The sequence below is a fragment of the Acomys russatus genome, chromosome 16, assembly GCF_903995435.1.
Source record: "Acomys russatus chromosome 16, mAcoRus1.1, whole genome shotgun sequence".
Taxonomy (NCBI): domain Eukaryota; kingdom Metazoa; phylum Chordata; class Mammalia; order Rodentia; family Muridae; genus Acomys; species Acomys russatus.
The window spans coordinates 10,937,640-10,958,551 of NC_067152.1; the positions used below are offsets into that span (position 1 = coordinate 10,937,640).

Genomic DNA, 20,912 nt, shown 5'->3' on the forward strand with positions numbered 1-20,912 from the left:
TTGTGGGAACGGCCCTGCTATCTATCTGCTGTCTGTATACAGCAGGTGAGTACTTGGCCTTCCCACGCTCCTACTTCTCCATCTGTAAAAGTAGAAATAATGGAAACTCTCAACACACAGGGCTCTGTGAGCATTAAATGACTGCACAGAGCTGGTGAAGTGGTGCACACCTGCAAGCCCAGCATTCAGGAGGCTAAAGCAGAAAAATCAAGAGTTTGAGACCAATCTGGGTCACCTAGCAAGACACTGTCCCAACAGGGGAAAAAATATTTAATACATGTAAAGGGCTTAAAACAGCAACTGGCAAACAGTAAATGAAATATGTGTTAGCTACTATTACTATTATTTCTATCTAAACTGCCTTATGTGTAAACAACTGGATTTCTATAAAATGAAGGACAATAACAACAAGTTAATACAAAAAAGACCAGCTGGGCCTCTGGTATACAGTTAAAGGCCTAAAAGCTGGGAATTTAAATTAAAAAGAAATATATATTATATATACATACACACATACACACTCTGAAAAATAAAAGAGAGATATACCATGGCAGAGAAACCTTGATGCAATTAGTTTTCCATATAGAGATGGCATGAAAGTTTGGCATGGTGGCACGTGAATGAAATATCAGTGCTTGAAAAGCAGATAGACACAAGAGGATCCCAAGTCAGCCTGGTCTACATAGCAAGCTGTAAGGCAGTCTTGGCTTCAGAGTTAGACCAAAACCAAACAGTTAGCGAGAGCACAAACTACACTAACATGTAACCTGAGAAACATGGCAAACACTGGCTTAGCAGGAGTGCCTTATGCCTCCATCTTGCCTGGGCTATGGAACAATAACCAGAAAGGTGATCTACCTGTAAGCTGAGGACCGTGGGACACTTAAGGGGCTGTCCACTTATTTAGAGAGATTTTCACAGGTAAAAGGAGTGAGCCCGGGCCTTGTGGTGGTATCGTACTTGGGAGGCAGAGGCAGGTGGTTCTCTGTCAGTTCGTGGCTAACCTAGTATATACAGAGTGAGTTTCAGGGCAGCCAGGACTACACAGAGAAACCCTGTCTCAGGAGGGAAAAAAAAGAGAGGGGGGAGGGGAGAAAGAAAGGAAGGAAGAAAGGAAAGAAGGAAGTGAGTCCAGTGGGCTCACTAAGCATCTGCCAGGAAATCTCATAATGTCACAAGATCAAAGTGCCAAGTTAGTGAGTCCTCTGTGCTTCTTTTTTTTAATTCCGGTTTTTCGAGATAGGGTTTCTCTGTGTAGCCTTGGCTGTCCTAGACTCACTCTGTAGACCAGGGTGGCCTTGAACTCACAGCGATCCGCCTGCCTCTGCCTCCCAACTGCTGGGATTGAAGGCGTGCACCGCCACGCCTGGCTCTGTGCTTCTTTCTGAACCATTAATAGCTCATTTCAACAAGGAGGACACGGTACCACTTATGAGATTTCAGAACTTCCTTATTTTCCTCATGTCATGGGACATGCCTTTCCTGGGCCCATGCTCAGAACCTCCTGGTATACTTGGAATGCAACTAACTATGCCTCTATTGTATCCCATGCTTCTATAGTGGACTATGAAGCCAACTTTATTAGATAAATTTCATGAATCAATACCAATCTTTGGGTGACACAAAGAACCAGCTTGCTGGCATAAGTCCATATTCCCTCTAGTATTATAAGTGAGGGAACCTGAAAGGAATGTTGCTAATGTCCAGTCATATTAAGAGTACAGTGGTATGGAACAATAACACCAATCTGCATTGCACGCCATCATTCATTAGATACATGTACATGCTGACTAATCAGTGTCACTCATTCTTTACTGATATGGGACACTAGGAAACAGCTAGCAGGACTCCAGGGACTTGCCCAAGATTCCACAGTGACTCAGAAGCAAGCCCAAGCTTGAACCAATGTCCTGATTCCCATCAATCTGTGCCCCTGCGTATGCCAGTTACGCTTAAAAGTTCCTTCTTGTATCTTCCTGAGTCTTCCTGAGCTCCTGGACCCCTTCATTTGTCCTAAGAGACTGCTGGGGGCAACATGTGCCAGCCATAGCCATGCTGCCAGAGAAGCTCTGTAAGAGCTCAGAGCCATAAACAAGGCACTTCTGTGGTGCTGCCAGGAAGACACCCCTTGATCTCCAGTGCCTCTGAAATCTTCTCTTTAGAGGCACTTAATTGTGTATCATACAGTTCACAATGCTCAATCTCCAGTGTGGAGGGAAAAGCAGTGCACCCCAGTAAACACAACACCCAGGAGGTGGATAGAGGAGAGCCAGGAGGCGGACGTCATCCTTGGCTTTAAGGTAAGTTTGAGACCCTAGGCAACACAGTCTCCATTTTTAACATGCGAAAGGGAGCTAGGGAAACAGTTTAGTTGGTAAAACTCTTAACCTGAGCCCACTTAAAAAAAAAAAAAAAAAAAAAAAAAGGTGGGCTCAGTGGTACACTATCAGTGTGTACCACCTGGGGGACGGAGACAATCAGTCCTCAGGCTCACTGGCTATCTAGTCTAGTTTCCTGGTCAAGGTCTGGCTAGAGTGAGAGACTCTGTCTCAAGAAAGAGAAAGGTAAGCAATGACACCTGAGGTTTCCTCTGACCTCCAGATACAAGTGTACAGCATACATACACATATACATACAGACACAAACAGAGGCACAAATGTATATCTAAGTAATAACGATAATAATATAATGTAAAATCAGCAGTTCTAAGAAATAAGAACTCCCATTTTTGGCCTAAAGTACATGCTTGAAAAATGACAATTTCTTAACTATGTATTAGCAGACTATGGTGAACAGCATCCGCAGTTACAACTGAAACCCAAGGTCTGTATGCTCTTTCCCTAAGGAGGCAAGGACCACTTAATCAATTCCTTCAACGTGGGCTTCCTCAGCCGAAGGGATCAGACAGTCCCAAGGACTAGTATATGATCAATACTTTTACCACCAAGCCATTTAAATGGGCCAAAACTTGACAAGGGTGTAATTTTTTCTTTTTCTTTTTGGTAATGCCTGAATCCAACCCAGGGCCTGGGGCACACTCTGCCACTGAGCCATGTCACCTGTCCAGCTCTGAATTCGCTAAAGGCAAGAGACATGTTTTATTAATCTTATATCCAAGCATCCAGCTGTGTCATCAGTACTTATACCAATAAGCATCTGATAAAATAAACATTACCATGTAAGATGTCCGAGTCATCTTCAACAAAATCAATGTCTCTTAAGTCCCATTCTGCATAATTGTCAAACTCCTGTAAGAGGGGGAAATCCAAACCCATCAGTTTTGAGCAATGCCTTTACAACAGCCATGCTTCAGATGCAAAATCCTTGAGGCAGTATCTGCCAAGTACTAAACTGAATAAAAAGCAAAGACAGTGCTCTAAGGGAAAGTTACAGGAAAATTCAAAAGACTTTCGGGCAGTCATGAAAACAACGCACTGGGATAGGACAGTATCGGGAGCAAAACCAAGATTATTGCTTAAAAATGCTCAACAGTCTGCTGGCTCCAAGGAGAACCTCTTACTAGGCTCTCCAGTACTCTGGTGAGAAAGCTGTCCACACTAACTCATTTCCCTTTTCTCACCCTCTGAGGGAGCCTGTTTAGTCCTACTACCACTTACACAGCACAGTGAGATCAGTTCAGGGTTAAGGTGACTATGGGCAGCTCTGCACTACCACCTGCTGTGAACAAGGTGCCCTCCTGGGTGTGGCACGCTGGGCTCTAGCTTAACACCCTATCTCCAAGAACACTGCAGATGGCATCAAATAGCCAATTTGATCTTGTGACAACTTCCATGTTTATTTTCTTTAATTCTATGGCTAAGTAAGAAATATAGTTTTAATGGACACACGTGTACACACAATGCAGGACTCAGCAACCACTACCCAGCCCACAGCCTACTTGGGAAGTAAACCTTTATTGAAACACAGACATATCTATTTATTTATATATTATTATGCTATTTTTGTTTTTTTGGAGAAAGGTACAACTTTGAAAACCTCTCACTGTAGAATGACAACTGCAGAAATTTCACACCGATGAAGTTGGTGGGAGCAATACCACTGCACCCTAGGAGGCCAGTTCTCCCTCAGAACCGTCACTGCTAAACAGGCCAGAGCGCTCAGAATGGGAAAAGAATAAGCAAAATGTTACTCCACAGGCCTGAAAATTACAGTGCTTTGAAAAAAAAAATTGAAAAGCAAAAAAACTCCCTTCAATAAGAGATAATGACCTCATCAGAAACAAAAATAATTTTTTCCTTATTGTATACTAAAAGCAAGCTTTTGTTACCTCAATGAAATCTGCCCGTGCTGGCATATATCCTGCCATGTCCCGAGAGAGCAACGAGTCAAAGGCAGGCCGGGGAGGGTCATCTGCAGCTGGAACAGACAACAGGTTTTTCTTAATTAATAAAAACATTAACATGAAGATGTCAAATAAACATCTTTATAATATGGACAGAATTTTTCAGGGTATGATGGCATATGCCTGCAGTCCTAGCACCTGGGAGGCAGAAGCAGGAGCATCAGGAGATCAAGATCACACTCAGCTACATATTGAATTCAAAAGCCAAGATATATGAAAGTTGGGTATCACTATGAAGCTGAGGGTAGCCTCACACACTCACAATTCTTTTGCCTCAGCCTGTCGAGTACTAGGTGAGAGGTGTGGGACACTATATCTGAAACACATTTCTTTGGGGGCGGGGGGAGGATCTAAGAGAATAAATTTAAAAGTTTCATAAAGAGTAAAAAGGTAATTATGAAAAAGCAATAGCTTCTTTTTGCTGTTTGTGTTTGTTTGTTTCTGAGACAGGGTTTCTCTATGCAGCCCTGGAACTCACTATGTGCACAGACTAACCTTGAATTTAGAGGTCCACCTGCCTCTGCTTCCCAGGTGCTGGCATTGTTGTTTTTATTTTGCGCTGACAGAATATCTCAAGCTCACTATATATCCTACACTCGTCATGAGCTCACAAACCCCATGCCTCAGCTTCCCAAGTGGCAATCATGGGGTTGTAGGTATGTGCCAGTATGCCCACCAAACCCCAGGCCGACTTCCTGATGAAGGAAGCCAAGTCTAAAGGAACCCTCTAGTGTAGAGGACCCTCTGATTTGCAGGTATCTGTGCAGGCAGGCACGTGCCAGGGCACATATGTGGAGGTCAGTTCTCTCCTTCTACCACATGGTCCCAGTGATTGAGTTTAGGTCATCAGGCTCGGTGGCAGGTGCCTTTGCCTACTGAGCCATCCTGTAGCCTTGTCCTCTGATTCTGGCTTTTCCCAAATGAATGAAAAATGAAAGGAAATGAAAACACACAGATACTTCTTTCCTGTGCTGATATAGAACCCAAATGCCCTGCTGAAGTCTGCTCCTTTGATCCTGAGGACCAGTATCATTTTACACATCTCACCCAACTCAGAAGAAAAACATCCTGGATGGGGAAGTTAATCAAACTGTGTCCTAGTGCCAGCCTACAATTTTAACATGCTTGAAATACTCTGTCTCAGTGCAAAATAAAAACACCAACATCAACACTTGGGAGGCAGAGGCAGGTAGATCTCTGAATTTGAGGCCAGCCTGTGCACATAGTGAGCACCATAACAGCCAGGGCTGCATAGAGAGACCCTATTTAAGAAACAAGACAGGCGTGGTGGGAAACGACTATAATCCCAGCACTTAGGAGGCGGAAGCATGTGGATCTCTGTGAATTCAAGGGCAGCCTGGTCTACAAATCAGGACAGCGAAGGCTACACAGAGAAACCCTGTCTCAAAAAGCAAACAAACACCATAAAGCATAAATTGTATAAATTGTTCGACTTTTAAAAATTCTTAGTTTCCTCATGTGTAACAAAAAGCATCTGTTCTATTGATTTCACCCAGGCACTTTTACCCTGTTAGGAGCAAACAGGCCTAATGGACCTGAGGAAAGTGCTAGCATCCAACTCAAACATCAGCAACCTCTGAGCTAGTCAGCTACGAAGCTGTTTCCAAAAGGCGAGGAAAGGAAGGCCAACAGGAAAGCTCCCATGTACACTTGTGCTCTGGGCCATTCGTGTAAGACACTAGTGTGTAATTCCTAAGGTTTTGGTGACACTGTGTTACCACTGGTCCCCACAGGCACATAAGATTAAAAGACTGCCTTCAGTGCTGTGACCAGGAGAATCAGAAGAACCACATACTCCTCGGACTTAACACCAAGGCAACATTGGATCCTGGTAAGCAACTCATACCTCTGATTATAAATGATCCAAAGGGCTTATAACAAATGACAACATAGACAGACTGGCCCCTTTTGGACATATCATCTTAGAGAAGCAATCATTAATGTTAACTAATACATGCCAAGAGACCCAGAGAAGGAACTGCAACTCCTACCTCTGGGATGTGCTCCCTCCCGCCCATATCATGGCCCTGACTCAAATGTATCATACCAAACTCCTTTTCCCCAGAAGCTCTTTATCTGTCCAAGTCATCAAATCACTGTTTACCTGCTATGGAGACAGAGCCCAAGGACGGGCTAAGTACCTCTTACCCAAATAGGCAGGTACTCACAATGAAATGGAATGGCTGTGTCAGCAGCTTTGGCTGCCTCGGCTTGCTTGAGGGTTAGCAGGGTGGATGCAAAAAGAGGGTTATTGATGAAATGCTTCATGTAGTGCTTCTCACACTCCTCCTTGGTTTTGGTGCACATCTGATTAGCCACATCCTGCCTGGAAAAGGGTGGAATACAGGAAGAGAGTAGTTTTCTTACTTACATAGACCACTGAAAGCTTGGTGTGTTATTCCATATGTGCAGTAAAACAGTGAGACAGATCTACTCTTGGTGTTCCCAATACTGCTACTTTGAGATAGAGGAACAATAAAGGGGCCTTTCCTTTCCACTGGAAGGAAGATGACTATAAATATCCCTCAATTTCCAGGCTGGGCTTTTTTTCTAGATGACATGAAGCCCACACATGGAGGTACACACCTATAATCTCAACACTCAGGAGGCAGAGGCAAAAGGGTCAGGAATTCAAAGTGATCTTTGACTACATATTCAAAGGCCAGCCTGAGAGAGAGCCTTGAACCCTGTTTCAATCATCATCATCATCATCACCTATAAATTTCCCTGAGGTAGGCCAGAGAAAGAAGGGTTGTAAATAAGAAGTCATCTCGGAACCAGGTATGGTAGCAATGCCCTTAATATCAACACTAGGGAGGTAGAGGCAGGCTTTCTCTGTGGGTTTGAAGCCAGGATGGTCCACATAGCAAGTTCTAGATCAACCAGGGCTATCGAGAAAGACAATGTGTTAGGGAGAGGGGGCAGGGGCTGTGGTGGTTTATGCTCTTTTTGCTTGTTTTGTTTTTTTGATTTTCAAGACAGGGTTTCTCTGTGTAGCCTTGGCTGTCCTAGACTCACTTTGTAGACCAGGCTGGCCTCGAACTCACAGAGATCTACCGGCCTCTGCCTCCGAAGTGCTGGGGTTAAAGGTGTGTGCCACTTAATCTTAGAACTTGGGAGCTGAAGGCTGGAGGACCTCTGAATGTGAGGCCAGCCTGGCCTATACTCCAAGTTCCTGGAAGGACTATGAGTGCTAGCAACCAGGGGAGATCCAGGAGAGGAAGGAATTTAACTCCCTAAGCTTCAAATGCTTTATGAGCAAATATGTTTAATAACATCTCTGCTTCTAGTACACAAAGCAAAATTATCAGCAGGAATGTTCCTAAAAGCAAAATCTGGGAGTTGGGGAGCCAGCTCAGTGGGTAAAGAACTCTCTGCGCAGGCTTATAGACTTGAGTTCGCATCCCCAGCACCCATATAAAAGCAAGGCATGTGGCCTTATCTGTGACTCTAGCACATGGAGGCAGATACAGGCAGATCCTGGGAGCTTGTTGGCCAACCCAAACTAGCTGAAACCACAATCTCTAGATTAAGAAACCTTGTCTTAAAAACAAAAAATAAAAATCAAACAAACAAACAACCAAACAACAATAACAAAACCAAAACCTAGAGAACAAAAGAGAGGAAGACATTTAATATCAATCTCCAGGAAACACCAAGGCAAGCAAACTCCTACCCCATGCCCTGACATGAGCATTCGTATTTTTGCACCCTAGGGCAACAGTAACACATTCTGCTTGATCTCACCAAGCTCAAGTAAGCAGTTGGAAAGCTAAAGACAGAGCCGATAGGGAGCTAGGAAACTTCAGCCCTAGTCCAGCCATGACTACCCACCTCAAGTCTGATTCACCTACATGAATATGGAACCTATTGCCCAGAGACCTATAAATCCAAAAGGGATCAATAATGAGTGACCTATATTACTCCACAAGACAGAACAATTGTGGTGTAGATGTAACCCTAACCTCTCAGAACTGTCCAGTCACGAACACTAAGCACCCCGCCTTCTGGGGATAGCTCAGGGCTAGAAGTGGTGCATGTGGATGGGACCTTGTCTCCCAGTCACTGGCCATAAGGAAAACAGCCCAGCTCTCCACTCTCCGGGCTCTCTTCCTTATGTTTCAACAGTGCTTCTCCCTGAGCCCAGGAGCATGGGACTCTTCAATACTACGTTCTTACCAGTTTCCAAAGCCGCAATCCATTACAGCTTCTAAAAGGGCCATTTCTTCTTGAGCAGTCCAGCTGGGGTCAAGAACAGGAAAGTCTGAGGTCTAAGGGGAAAAAAAAGCTTTGGTTAAGAACAGGGATGGGGTGTGGTGAGCACACCTTTAATCCCAGCACTCAGGAGGCAGAGGCAGGTGGATAGCTGTGAGTTCAAGGCCAGCCTGGTCTACAGAGTGAGTCCAGGACAGCCAGGGCTACACAGAGAAACCCTGTCTTAAAAAACAAGGGGGGGCGGAGAACAGGGATAGGAATGACGTGCAGGAATCCCAGTTGTAGTACATGGGTTAAAAAGACTGCACCATGTGTTGGCAGTGCACGTCTGCGATACCAATGAGAGCAGGCAGAAGCACTGACTTCAGGCTCAGTGAGAGACCCTGAAAGCGGACAGCCTAATTCTGGCCTCCATATACAGGTGCACACACATTTATGTGCACCAACATGCACAAGTGTAAACATACACCCCTCCCCCAACATGCACTGTCATTATCAGATACATTATTTTTCCTGGGCTCTATTATTTTCTACCTCTTCTATCCCTACCTTTATTAACTGCTACGTTCCCCAGCAAAACATAGCTATGCTTAAACTTTGTTTTCTGGAAAGAATAAATGTTTCTGGATATGTTACATAGTAATTATGGGTGATAATATTTATTGGTTCAGCAGTCAGAAGTACATACTACTCTTCTAGAGGACCAGAGTTTGATTTTTAGCACCTATGTCAGGTGGCTAAGAACCATCTGTAATCCCAGTTCCAGGAGATCAAATATCTCTAGACTCCACAGGCACCTGACTCAAATGTGTACACACACGTGCACTTGTGAGTATGCATGTATACGAACGCGTGCGCGTGTGCATGCACACAAACTAAAATACATCTTTAAAATGATTAAAAAGTAAATCAACTTAAAAAGAAAAGAGGCAGGCATGGTAGCACACACCTTCAGCTCCAGCACTTGAGAGGCAGAGGCAGGTCAATCTCTTTGAGTTCTGGGCCAGCCTGGTCTACAGAGGAAATTCTAGGACTACATAGCCAAGATTACACAGCAAAAAAAAAAACAAAAGAGAAACAAAGGAACCCATACAGAACAAAGGTATGCAAAGGCAAGTGAGTGGAAGACTGAAAAGTAAGGACTTTACACTTATCTCAAAACAAACTGGTTGGAAGTGAGGGCACACAGCTGTAATCCCAGCACTCAGAAAGCAAAGGCAGGGTGCGTGCCATAAATCCTGCCAGCCAAGGCTATGTAGTAAGGAAGACCTTTTCTCAAACAAGCAAACAGAAGATAATATCAAGTGAGTATGGCAGCAGATGCCTGTGATCCCAGCAAATAGAAGGCTGAGGCATTAGGATAGAGCACTTGAGGCTAGCCTAAGCCTACACAGCAAGGATAAACAGAGAGACCCCAGCTGCAAAGTAAACCAGCAATAAACTTTTTAACTCAAAAAGAGATCGGAGGCTGAAGAGATGACTCAGACTTTAGAACCTGTGCTGCTCTTGCAGAGGCCCTGTGGTTGGTTCCCACCATCCACACTGGATAGCTCACAAGCACTCTAATCCCAGCTTGAAGGGGACCTGACATCTCCAGCCCCTGTGAATGCACATGTGCACACCTACCCCACATACACATAATTAAAAGTTAAAAATGTACAAAAAGGCAAATAAATCAAAGGAGATGAGGTTGTGGTAGTGCGTGCCTATAATCTTAGCACTTGGAGACTGAAGCAAGAGCATCATTGGGAGTTTGAGGCCAGCCTGGGTTACACAGTGAGGCTGTCTTAGAAAACGGCAACAAGCCAGGCGTGGTGGCGCACGCCTTTAATCCCAGCACTTGGGAGGCAGAGGCAGGCGGATCGCTGTGAGTTCGAGGCCAGCCTGGTCTACAAAGTGAGTCCAGGATGGCCAAGGCTACACAGAGAAACCCTGTCTCGAAAAACCAAAAAAAAAAAAAAAAAAAAGAAAACGGCAACAAACAAAACACTATGCTATTCCCACCAAAACACGTAAGATGATAAAGCCAAATGTTAGCAAGTACATAAAACCAACAAGTGCAATGTAGTAAGCAATCATGTGGGAAGGCATTCTAGCTATTTCTTTGAAAGTTAAACAATATATGGTTGCTCATGCCTTTAACCCCAGCACTCGGGAGGCAGAGGCAGGTGGATCTCTGTGAATTTGAGGCCAGCCTGGTCTAGAGAGTGACGCCAGGACAGCCAGGGCTATGCAGAGAAACCCTGTCTTGAAAAAGAAAAAGGAAAAAAAAAAAAAAAAAAAAAAACAGCCAGGCTTGGTGGCACATGCCTTTAATCCCAGCACTTGGGAGGCAGAGGCAGGTGGACCGCTATGAGTTCGAAGCCAGCCTGATCTATAAAGGAGTCCAGGGCAGCCAAGGCTATACAGAGAGACCCTGTCTCAAAAAATGAAAATGAAAAAAACAAAACAAAACAACTCAATATATTCTACTCATTATACCTAAGGTATTAATACTCAGGAAAAATGAAAATATATGCACACAGACAGCATTACCCTAGAACGCTCACAACAGCTTTACTTCTAAGAGCTCCCTATCTGGGCAAGACGCAAGGGGTCCATCAAAAGGAGAGAGACATGCAGTGGAGCATCACCCAGTAACTAAAGATTCTGCAAAGTGACTGGAGACTATGGGAAGGGGCTGGAATCGCTCAGGAGATGGAGGGAGGGCTCAGTAGTAAAGAGCACCCAGAGAACCCAGGTTTGAGTTCTAGTGTGCACGTGACAGTTCAAAACCATCTGAAACTCCAGTTCCAGCAGATCTGTGCCCTCTTCTGGCCTTCATACCCAATGCACACACATGGCTCACAGACAAGCTTAGGCAAAATATCCATGCACATAATATAAAAATAAATAAATTTTAGAAAAAAGAGGGGTACTGACTGCTCTTCCAGAGGTCCTGAGTTCAATTCCCAGCAACCACATGGTGGCTTCACAACCACCTATAATAAGATCTGATGCCCTCTTCTGCTGGGCAGGTGTACATGCAGACAGAAAACCCACATACATAAAATAAATAAATCTTAAAAAAAAAAAAAAAGAAAAAGAAAAAAGAAAGCTGGTGATGGAAAAGTGGAAATTACTTCATAAGGTAGCTGGTTTCAATGATCCCTTCTGATAAAATCAGAATCCTCCTTAACATGGGCTGAATCTGTGACTTAAGGCTTAGTAGGTTCTATTTTTATATTATGCCAACAGGTAAACAAGCTACCCTCACTGTAAAAACTGTGTGGAGAGGCTTCGTGAAAAGGAGCGGCCTGGAGACACGGCAATCATGTCCTTGGCTGAGCAGCAGTTAGGAGGAGTGCGATGAACACCTCTGAAGCAGGTGCCAGAGGTGTACAAAAAGACACTTGGGCTCGCAAGCCTGGGGTGTGGAGCTGAGGACCAACTGCTCTGGCCTTCTCTGAATCCCTGAGCCTCGGCAATCGTGGGAGGCAATAAAGCAGTCTCTAGTTTGAGCCACAAAGTTTTCAGGTAGCAGCTATAAAGAACTAAACATCTGCTTTCATGTATGTCTGAAATTTTCCAAGATAAACGTAAGACAAAAAATAACACAAGAGCTTTTCCAGTTCCACAGGCATTTACAACTTGTTATAACTTCTCTTGGTGACTGAAGAAACCCAAACTGTCTTACTCGCAATGTCACAGCGCTAATGAGCAGCACGCTTTGATGTGGGCACGCCATGTGAGCCCATTATGCCATCTGAGAGAGAAATTTCAGAGTCCATGCATATATTAAACTCACACCAACCACATTCAATCTGACACGCACCGTAAAGTATGTACGAAATATGTACGAAAAATATGTACGAAAAGTCACACATTAGTTGAAAGGACTGTCCTCTCCCTCCCTTTTTTTCCTCCCTCTTTTTTAATTTTGTTTTGGTTATTTGAGACAGGGTTTCTCTGTGTAGCCTTGGCTGCCCTGGATTCACTTTGTAGATGAGGCTGGCCTCGAACTCACAGAGATCTGCCTGCTTGCCTCTGTCTCTCCGAGTGCTGGGATTACAGGCTGCGCTACTGTGCCCAGTTAGGGCTGTTGTTTCTAAAACTATGTTTTAGAGTATCGATTACCCTTCATAACTTATAATACAAAGTCCCCACAGTATAGAAGGGGGAATGGGGCTTTTCTGAGTAACACTGAACTTCAAGAAGAAAAACACTGGAGAAGAGGCCTTTTCTTTTTCTTCTTCAAGTTCAATGTTATTCAGGCCCTTGACCCAAACTTGGGTCTGAGTCTCTAACAATGGCAGCTGGAAATCTACAAGTGGATGACGCTCCCAGGCAATAAAGCTTAAGAATTTCTGTCATAAAGGGTGTGGTAGAGGAGCTGTCTTCTCTTGCTCAAGGTCCTAAGAATTACAAGACAAAAATAGCTACAGAATTCAGAATTCTCTATTAATGCACCACCCACCGCAGCATGAGTAACTCCCGAAAATACAGCACTGTGAGATGAGAAAAGTACTGAAACCATTTAAAGCTATCTGATGCTTCCTGCTGCAAAGAATCAAGATTTTAGAGGCTTGGCATGTAGAAAGCCAAAAGCTGGTCATCGCTTCTATAGAAGGAAAGCTTTGTTGGAATAGCTAAGATTGGCCAATAAAAGCTAGGGAGTACATCAGAAGACCCCAGAGGCTCCCCTAAGTTCAGATCACTGAAAGGTGTTTGTGTAGGTGGTGAACATGTGAGAAAGGATGATGTAACAAGAACTAAGTGGACTTGGCTGAAATGAAATAGTGTTTTTAGCATTATGTGGAAGCCGAGGTGCCCAGAATAGCTAGAGCGCTCACAGTCAGCGTTCCTACAGCGGCTGACCATGACTACAGGCGCTCCTACAGCGGCTGACCATGACTACAGGCGTTCCTACAGCGGCTGACCATGACTACAGGCGCTCCTACAGCGGCTGACCATGACTACAGGCGCTCCTACAGCGGCTGACCATGACTACAGGCGTTCCTACAGCGGCTGGCCATGACTACAGGCGCTCCTACAGCGGCTGACCATGACTACAGGCGCTCCTACAGCGGCTGACCATGACTACAGGCGCTCCCTACAGCGGCTGGCCATGACTACAGGCGCTCCTACAGTGGCTGACCATGACTACAGGCGCTCCTACAGTGGCTGACCATGACTACAGGCGCTCCTACAGTGGCTGACCATGACTACAGGCGCTCCTACAGCGGCTGACCATGACTACAGGCGCTCCTACAGTGGCTGACCATGACTACAGGCGCTCCTACAGCGGCTGACCATGACTACAGGTACTCCTACAGCGGCTGACCATGACTACAGGCGCTCCCTACAGCGGCTGACCATGACTACAGGCGCTCCTACAGTGGCTGACCATGACTACAGGCGCTCCTACAGTGGCTGACCATGACTACAGGCACTCCTACAGTGGCTGACCATGACTACAGGCGCTCCTACAGCGGCTGACCATGACTACAGGCGCTCCCTACAGCGGCTGACCATGACTACAGGCACTCCTACAGTGGCTGACCATGACTACAGGCGCTCCTACAGCGGCTGACCATGACTACAGGCGCTCCTACAGCGGCTGACCATGACTACAGGCGTTCCTACAGCAGCTGACCATGACTACAGGCGTTCCTACAGTGGCTGACCATGACTACAGGCGCTCCTACAGCGGCTGACCATGACTACAGGCGTTCCTACAGCGGCTGACCATGACTACAGGTACTCCTACAGCGGCTGACCATGACTACAGGTACTCCTACAGCGGCTGACCATGACTACAGGCGTTCCTACAGCGGCTGACCATGACTACAGGCGCTCCTACAGCGGCTGACCATGACTACAGGCGCTCCTACAGCGGCTGACCATGACTACAGGTACTCCTACAGCGGCTGACCATGACTACAGGCGCTCCCTACAGCGGCTGACCATGACTACAGGCGCTCCTACAGTGGCTGACCATGACTACAGGCGCTCCTACAGTGGCTGACCATGACTACAGGCACTCCTACAGTGGCTGACCATGACTACAGGCGCTCCTACAGCGGCTGACCATGACTACAGGCGTTCCTACAGCGGCTGGCCATGACTACAGGCGCTCCTACAGCGGCTGACCATGACTACAGGTACTCCTACAGCGGCTGACCATGACTACAGGCGTTCCTACAGCGGCTGACCATGACTACAGGCGCTCCTACAGCGGCTGACCATGACTACAGGTACTCCTACAGCGGCTGACCATGACTACAGGCGTTCCTACAGCGGCTGACCATGACTACAGGCGCTCCTACAGCGGCTGACCATGACTACAGGTGCTCCTACAGCGGCTGACCATGACTACAGGCGCTCCTACAGTGGCTGACCATGACTACAGGTGCTCCTACAGCGGCTGGCCATGACTACAGGCGTTCCTACAGCGGCTGACCATGACTACAGGCGCTCCTACAGCGGCTGACCATGACTACAGGCACTCCTACAGCGGCTGACCATGACTACAGGCGCTCCTACAGCGGCTGGCCATGACTACAGGCGCTCCTACAGCGGCTGACCATGACTACAGGCGTTCCTACAGCGGCTGACCATGACTACAGGCGTTCCTACAGCAGCTGACCATGACTACAGGCGTTCACACAGTGGCTGACCATGACTACAGGTGTTCACACAGTGGCTGACCATGACTACAGACTACCCAAGCTACACAATTATTTCATAAGGGGTTATTTCACCATTTCAATTGAGTAAATTTGTGTACTGGGGATGTAGCTCAGTAGTGGCATGCGATCCAATCCCTTGCACCATAAAAATAATCAAAACAACAAAATATGAGTCGAGATAGCCTTATGTAGATTTGGAAAAAGTGAATCCATTTTCTGAAGACATAGTAACTTTCAGAAATGAACACAATGCCAAAGCTGCTCTGCTCCTATGTTCCAACCCTTTGTTCAATGTGCAACTGGGGAAAGGGGGAACGTTTTGGCTCTTGTTCCAATTAGTGAATACAAGACTTAAAAGAGAATATCATAATCCCTCAGAGGTGGAGGCAGGAAGATCTAGGACTCAAGGCCACCTTTGGCTACATAGCAAATTTGAAGCTAGCCTGAGCTACATGAGACCCTGTCTCAAAAAACTTAGAAAATTCAAAAGAGGCTATAGGCTGGAGAAATGACTCAGTGATTAAGAGCACTTGCTGCTCTTCCAGAGGCCCTGGGTTTGGTTACCAGAGCCCATGTCAAGTGCCTTCCAGCTGTCTGAAACTCCAGCTCCAAATGATTAGATGTGTCCGGCCTCAGCTGGCACCTGAACTCACATGCACACACCTACCCACATGCAAGCACACATACCTGCACATAATTAAAAATAATAAAAATAAACATTTTAAAAAGGAGAGACTGGAAACTGTAAGAAAAGGCAACTAGTTGTTCTCCCGAAAGTTTTACTAAATTGATTTGCTTTGACTAATTCATTATAGTCTAGAACATGACTCCCAGTATCATAGGTGCAGAAACATTAGCAGGAGCCAACAAATGATCAAACTCATGTTGATTCTCTTTCTGAAAGCTTTCGTTTTATTTTGCTTTTGAAACAGGGTCTCATATCACCCTGGCTCGTCTGCAACTTACCATGTAGAATATGAGAAAGACCTTTGACTACTGATCAGTCTGACTTCATCCCCCAAGAACTCCCAGATACTTTCTGTGTGCTACTATGTCTGGCTTTATATGGCACTTCCTCTTCAGGCCTCAAGGACTTCAGTGCCATTGGCTTTGAAGATGGCAAAAGGGGGCCAGGGACCAGGAGCCAGGGAGCCTCAGGAGCCAAGAACAAACTAGCAACAGCTAGCCCGTCTGTAAGGAACCAGGCACAATCCTTCAAGCTCAAGGCAGTAAATTCTGCCAATAGCCTGAATGAACCCAGCAGTAATTCTCACCCAGTGTCAAGATAAAAGCCCAGGCTGGCCACACACCTCAATTTAGCCCATAAGACCTGCCACAGTCAGTAAGCCCATTGCTCTGCCAATCCATTGGACTGTGCAACAATAAATCTGTGTTGTCTTAGGCAACTGTAGAAAACTAGCACAGTGCCAAATGATTAATCTACACTGTGGAATTATTACTGAAAGAAAAGCTGTGGCAAAAACTTGTTTTAGCTGTTTTAAGTGCTCTGAAAACAGAAAACTTCTCCAAAGCCTGTGCACACGAGTGAAGATGCCCAGCCTCCAGACAGAACTATTTTAACAGGTACCTATTCCTGTCAAGCAGACTTGATTGCTCACACCGGCTTAGTAAACTGCCTGTGTCTTGACCAGGGCTGGGGGAGTGGTCGCACCCTTTCTTTAAAGGTGACAACGCCATGACTCAAATGAGTCATGTCTTATTGGGCCGGTTTGTCTCTTCAAATCCTTCTTTATCTTGTTTGGTCTTTTATTTATTTTATTTGTAACTATGGGGTGTGTGTTTCTGTGCACATGAGTGAGAAGCTATGGAGTCCAGAGAGGGCATGTTTCCAAGTTGCACTTACATGGAATTGTGTGTTGTCCAGTTTTAGTGCTGGGAGCTGAAGTCGTTTTCTGCAAGAGCAGGTGGCACTGACAGGCCAGCCTTCCAGTCCTATCACTCTTTTGTTTGTTGAGACAGGTGTGGTAGTTGGAATGAAAATGAGTCTACTAAGTCTCAGACATCTGAATACTTAGTCTCCACTGGTGGCCGTTGGGGAAGGATTAGGAGGCATGGCCCTTGTTGGAAGAGGTGAGCCACTTGGGGCGGGCATAAGGTCCCCAGTCTCTGCTTCCTGTTTGTGGATCGGATGTGAGCTTTCAGCTGCTACTTCTGTGCCATGCCTGCCCACCCACAGCTATGCTCTCCAGAATGGGCCGCTGTTGCTCTGAACCATACGCCCCAAATAAACCCACTCTTGTATAAGCAGCCTTGGACGTGGTGTTTTATCACAGCAACAGAAAAGTAAAGTAACTTCTCACATAGCTACCAAATGGGGATGAAGCATTCAAACGCCCGAGCCTCATGGGGGGCATTCTCATGTAAGCACCACATAGGGCCTCTCACACTACATCTTTCGCTAGCTTCGAATGCAGGGCAGCCCTAAGTGCTGAGGTTACAGTCAGGAGCTACCACACTGTTGCCAGCCATTTTTTACATAAACTGTATATACATGTTAACCTTAAAAAAAAAAAAGAGTACTGCACCGCCTTTTTTTTTGAGAGGGTTTCTCTGTGTAGCTCTGGCTGTCCTGGAGCCAGCTCTGTAAACCACTGCTGGTCTTGAACTCAAGGGATCTGCCTGCTTCTGCCTCCTGAGCGCTGGGACTAAAGGCCTGTGCCACAACAACCAGGCTATGTTAAACTACTTATTTATAACAGCCTTTTTAAAAAGAAATTCATGGGCACTGGTGTTTTGCCTGCATGTGTGAGAGTCTCAGATCCTCTAGAACTGGAATTACAGACAGCTGTGAGGTGCCACGTGGGTGCTGGAAAATGAACCCAGGCTGTCTGCAAGAGCAACCAGGCTCTTAACTGCTGAGCCATTTTCTAGCCCAGATTTTAATATCTAAATATCCTAATAGGTTACAAAGAACTAAAAATCCTACTAAATAATTATCAAATTCAGAAGAGAAAAAGGACAGGGAAACATGGAGATAAAGAATGAAAGCTCCCATCAGTCTCCTCATTACCATTATTTCATAAGTGTGATCACTCTGATGCTTCTTGTACTCAAATCCTCGAGTGAAACACTGTGGAGGAAAAAGAAGTTAAATTACTAAGAGCTACTTTTGAAAGTACTTTCTTAGGGCTGGGGATGAGGCTCAGCTGGCAGAGTGCTTGCCAAGCATACACAAAGCTGGAGTCACAGCACGTGGGAGGAGGAGCTAGGACGATCCAGAGTTCAAGGTCATCCTCACTCAGCCACACAGCCAGCCCAAAGCAAGCTAGGCTACAAGAGACCGTATCTTTAAACAAAATAAAAGCCAGGCATGGTGGCAAATGTCTTTAATCCCAACACTTGGGAAGCAGTGGCAGGTGAATCTCTGCAAGTTTGAAGCCAGCCTGGTCTAGTGAGTTCTAGGACAGCCAGGGCTATGGAGAGAGACTGTTTCAAAACACCAAAAATAAATAAATAAAAAATAAGGCAAAAGATGGTTTGAAGATGTTCTACTTTTTCTTTTTTGTTTTGAAGCAGGGTCTCACGTAGTTCCAGTTAGTCTTAAACTCACTATGTAGTCCAGGCTGGCCTTGAACTCCTCATCTTCCTGCCTCTCCACTTCCCAAGTTCTGAAATTATAGGCACTCACAACTGCCTGGGATGGTCTAGTCTTATAGCTATAGCTTTTTTTTTTTTTTCTTTTGGTTTTCTCTTGTTTTTTAGTATACTAAAATGAATTTTGCTATGTAGCCCAAGCTGGCTTCATCTGCTATTCATCTTCCCAAAGTGCATATAATCTGTCTCTCTCTCCCCATCTCCCCTCCCCCTCACTCCCTCTCTCTCTCCCTTTGTTGTTGTTTTTTCCAAACAGGGTTTCTCTGTGTAGCATGGCTGTCCTAGACTCGCCTTATAGGCCAGGCTGGCCACAAACTCACAGAGATCCACCTGCCTCTGCCTCCCAAGTTTGTTGTTGTTGTTTGAGACAGGGTCTTTCTGTATAGCCCTGGCTGTCTTGGAACTCACTCTGTAGACCAGGCTACCCTCGAACTCAGAGATCCGCCTGCCCCTCTTCCAAATCCTGGGATTCCAGTATATGATCTTATAACTCAAAGTGGATCACAGCTTTCATTAGTCACTTTTTACACTTAACATGTCTAAGACTGGAATGCTGTGTGTGCGCATGTGTGTAGTTTGTATGTATACTTGCCTGTGTGCCCCTATGAAGGCCATCATCGGGAGTCTTCCTCTATTGCCTCCCCCTTTATTTTTTGAGTTAGGGTCTCTCACTGAACCTAGAATTTGTCGCTCAGCTAGTCTGGCCGGCTAACAACCCAAGGTCCCCCCTGTTCATTTCCTTCACAGAGTGAGGTTACAGGTGAACACTGCCATGTCCAGGTTGTATGCGGATGCTGGGGGTTCAAACTCAGGTCCCCAGGCTTGCACACCAAACACTTTAGCCTCTGAGCCACCTCTGCCCTCCCTGGAATGCATCTTGTCAGCAAGAATCTTAGACTGGGTTGAGGCCTGATAAACCCAACAAGCACATTATTTAGGCCTTCACTGGCTGAGGCTCATCTATTAAAACGGAGACATTTACTCATTCACTGTACAGCAGTGTAGTGACGACTTAGGAGCTGATTCAGTGAGGTGTTGAGAGTAGCGCCTGGCATACTCACAGTCAGTGTTACTCCTAATAGAGGCCCCAGAACAGCTTGTTTGTTCCCTTGTCATCTCTACAAAGACCACCCTAACAAGCTCATAAGCAATGAGATCCAAAGGAGCAACCTGCCAGTTATGATTCCTGCAATCTAAATACTTTAAATTTACTCAGGGAAAGTGGTAAGCATTAAGATGAGAAGCTCTGTGGAACAGTGACTGACTGTCTCATCCACCTGCTGTTTATGTCTTGGTAAAGTCTGAGAGGGATGACTACCTCCAGGAGGACAGCCCATGCAGTGTGGTCCTGTATGTTACCGTCGCCACAAACCAGACCAAGAGAGACACCCTTTCCTCGGGGAGTTACCTGCAAACACAGGAAGAAAGGAGGAGGCCCACATTCAGCACACTTGATGTAAGGTTCCATGAGGTAGGAGGAGCAGCCTCTACAAGGCGGCTTTTCAGATGGGTCATCTAGAACACAGAGAAAACAAATATAAGCCTAAAGCTCCTCGTCAACAGCACTAAATGCAAAGGGTAAAACTCTAAAACGACAGGACAGTCAGTGACTGCGCTGACAAACATGTGGAAGCAGGATAAGCTTATTACACCAACACAGACACACATACATACCAACAGACACACACACACACAACACACACACACACACATACATACCAACAGACACACACACACACAACACACACACATACCAACAGACACACACCAACACAGACACACACACACCACACACACCAACACAGACACACACACATGAACCAAACTCCTATCTATTACATGCCAGCATGGTCCTTCCTCCAATGCACCTACTGCCTCAAACATGAGGACAGAGATGGCCCCTGCAGAGAAGAGAAACTTAAACACAGAACTTTTAAAGTTTTACATAGCCCACTCCGCCACAAGGAAAAGAAACCCGGGCACATTCCCTGCATGGCAGGCATACGCGAAGCACAGCAGGCAAAAGG

General features: G+C 45.8%; 1 protein-coding gene across 2 annotated transcripts in view; it reads right to left on the reverse strand.

The window, feature by feature from the left end:
- The window catches only part of Tada2a (transcriptional adaptor 2A), a 39,611-nt gene extending 19,130 nt beyond the window's left edge, over positions 1-20,481 (reverse strand). The window contains exons 1-6 of one of the 2 annotated variants that reach the window (XM_051158170.1): positions 20,294-20,481; positions 18,302-18,361; positions 8,564-8,655; positions 6,553-6,710; positions 4,289-4,377; positions 3,176-3,248 (exon numbers count right to left, since the gene is read on the reverse strand). In XM_051158170.1, the coding sequence (XP_051014127.1) occupies positions 3,176-3,248; positions 4,289-4,377; positions 6,553-6,710; positions 8,564-8,655; positions 18,302-18,361; positions 20,294-20,353 (532 nt within the window). In that variant the 5' untranslated portion in view covers positions 20,354-20,481. The remainder of the gene's footprint in view (positions 1-3,175; positions 3,249-4,288; positions 4,378-6,552; positions 6,711-8,563; positions 8,656-18,301; positions 18,362-20,293) is intronic. The other variant, XM_051158169.1, reaches the window with a different exon arrangement.
- Positions 20,482-20,912: the final 431 nt, after the last annotated feature.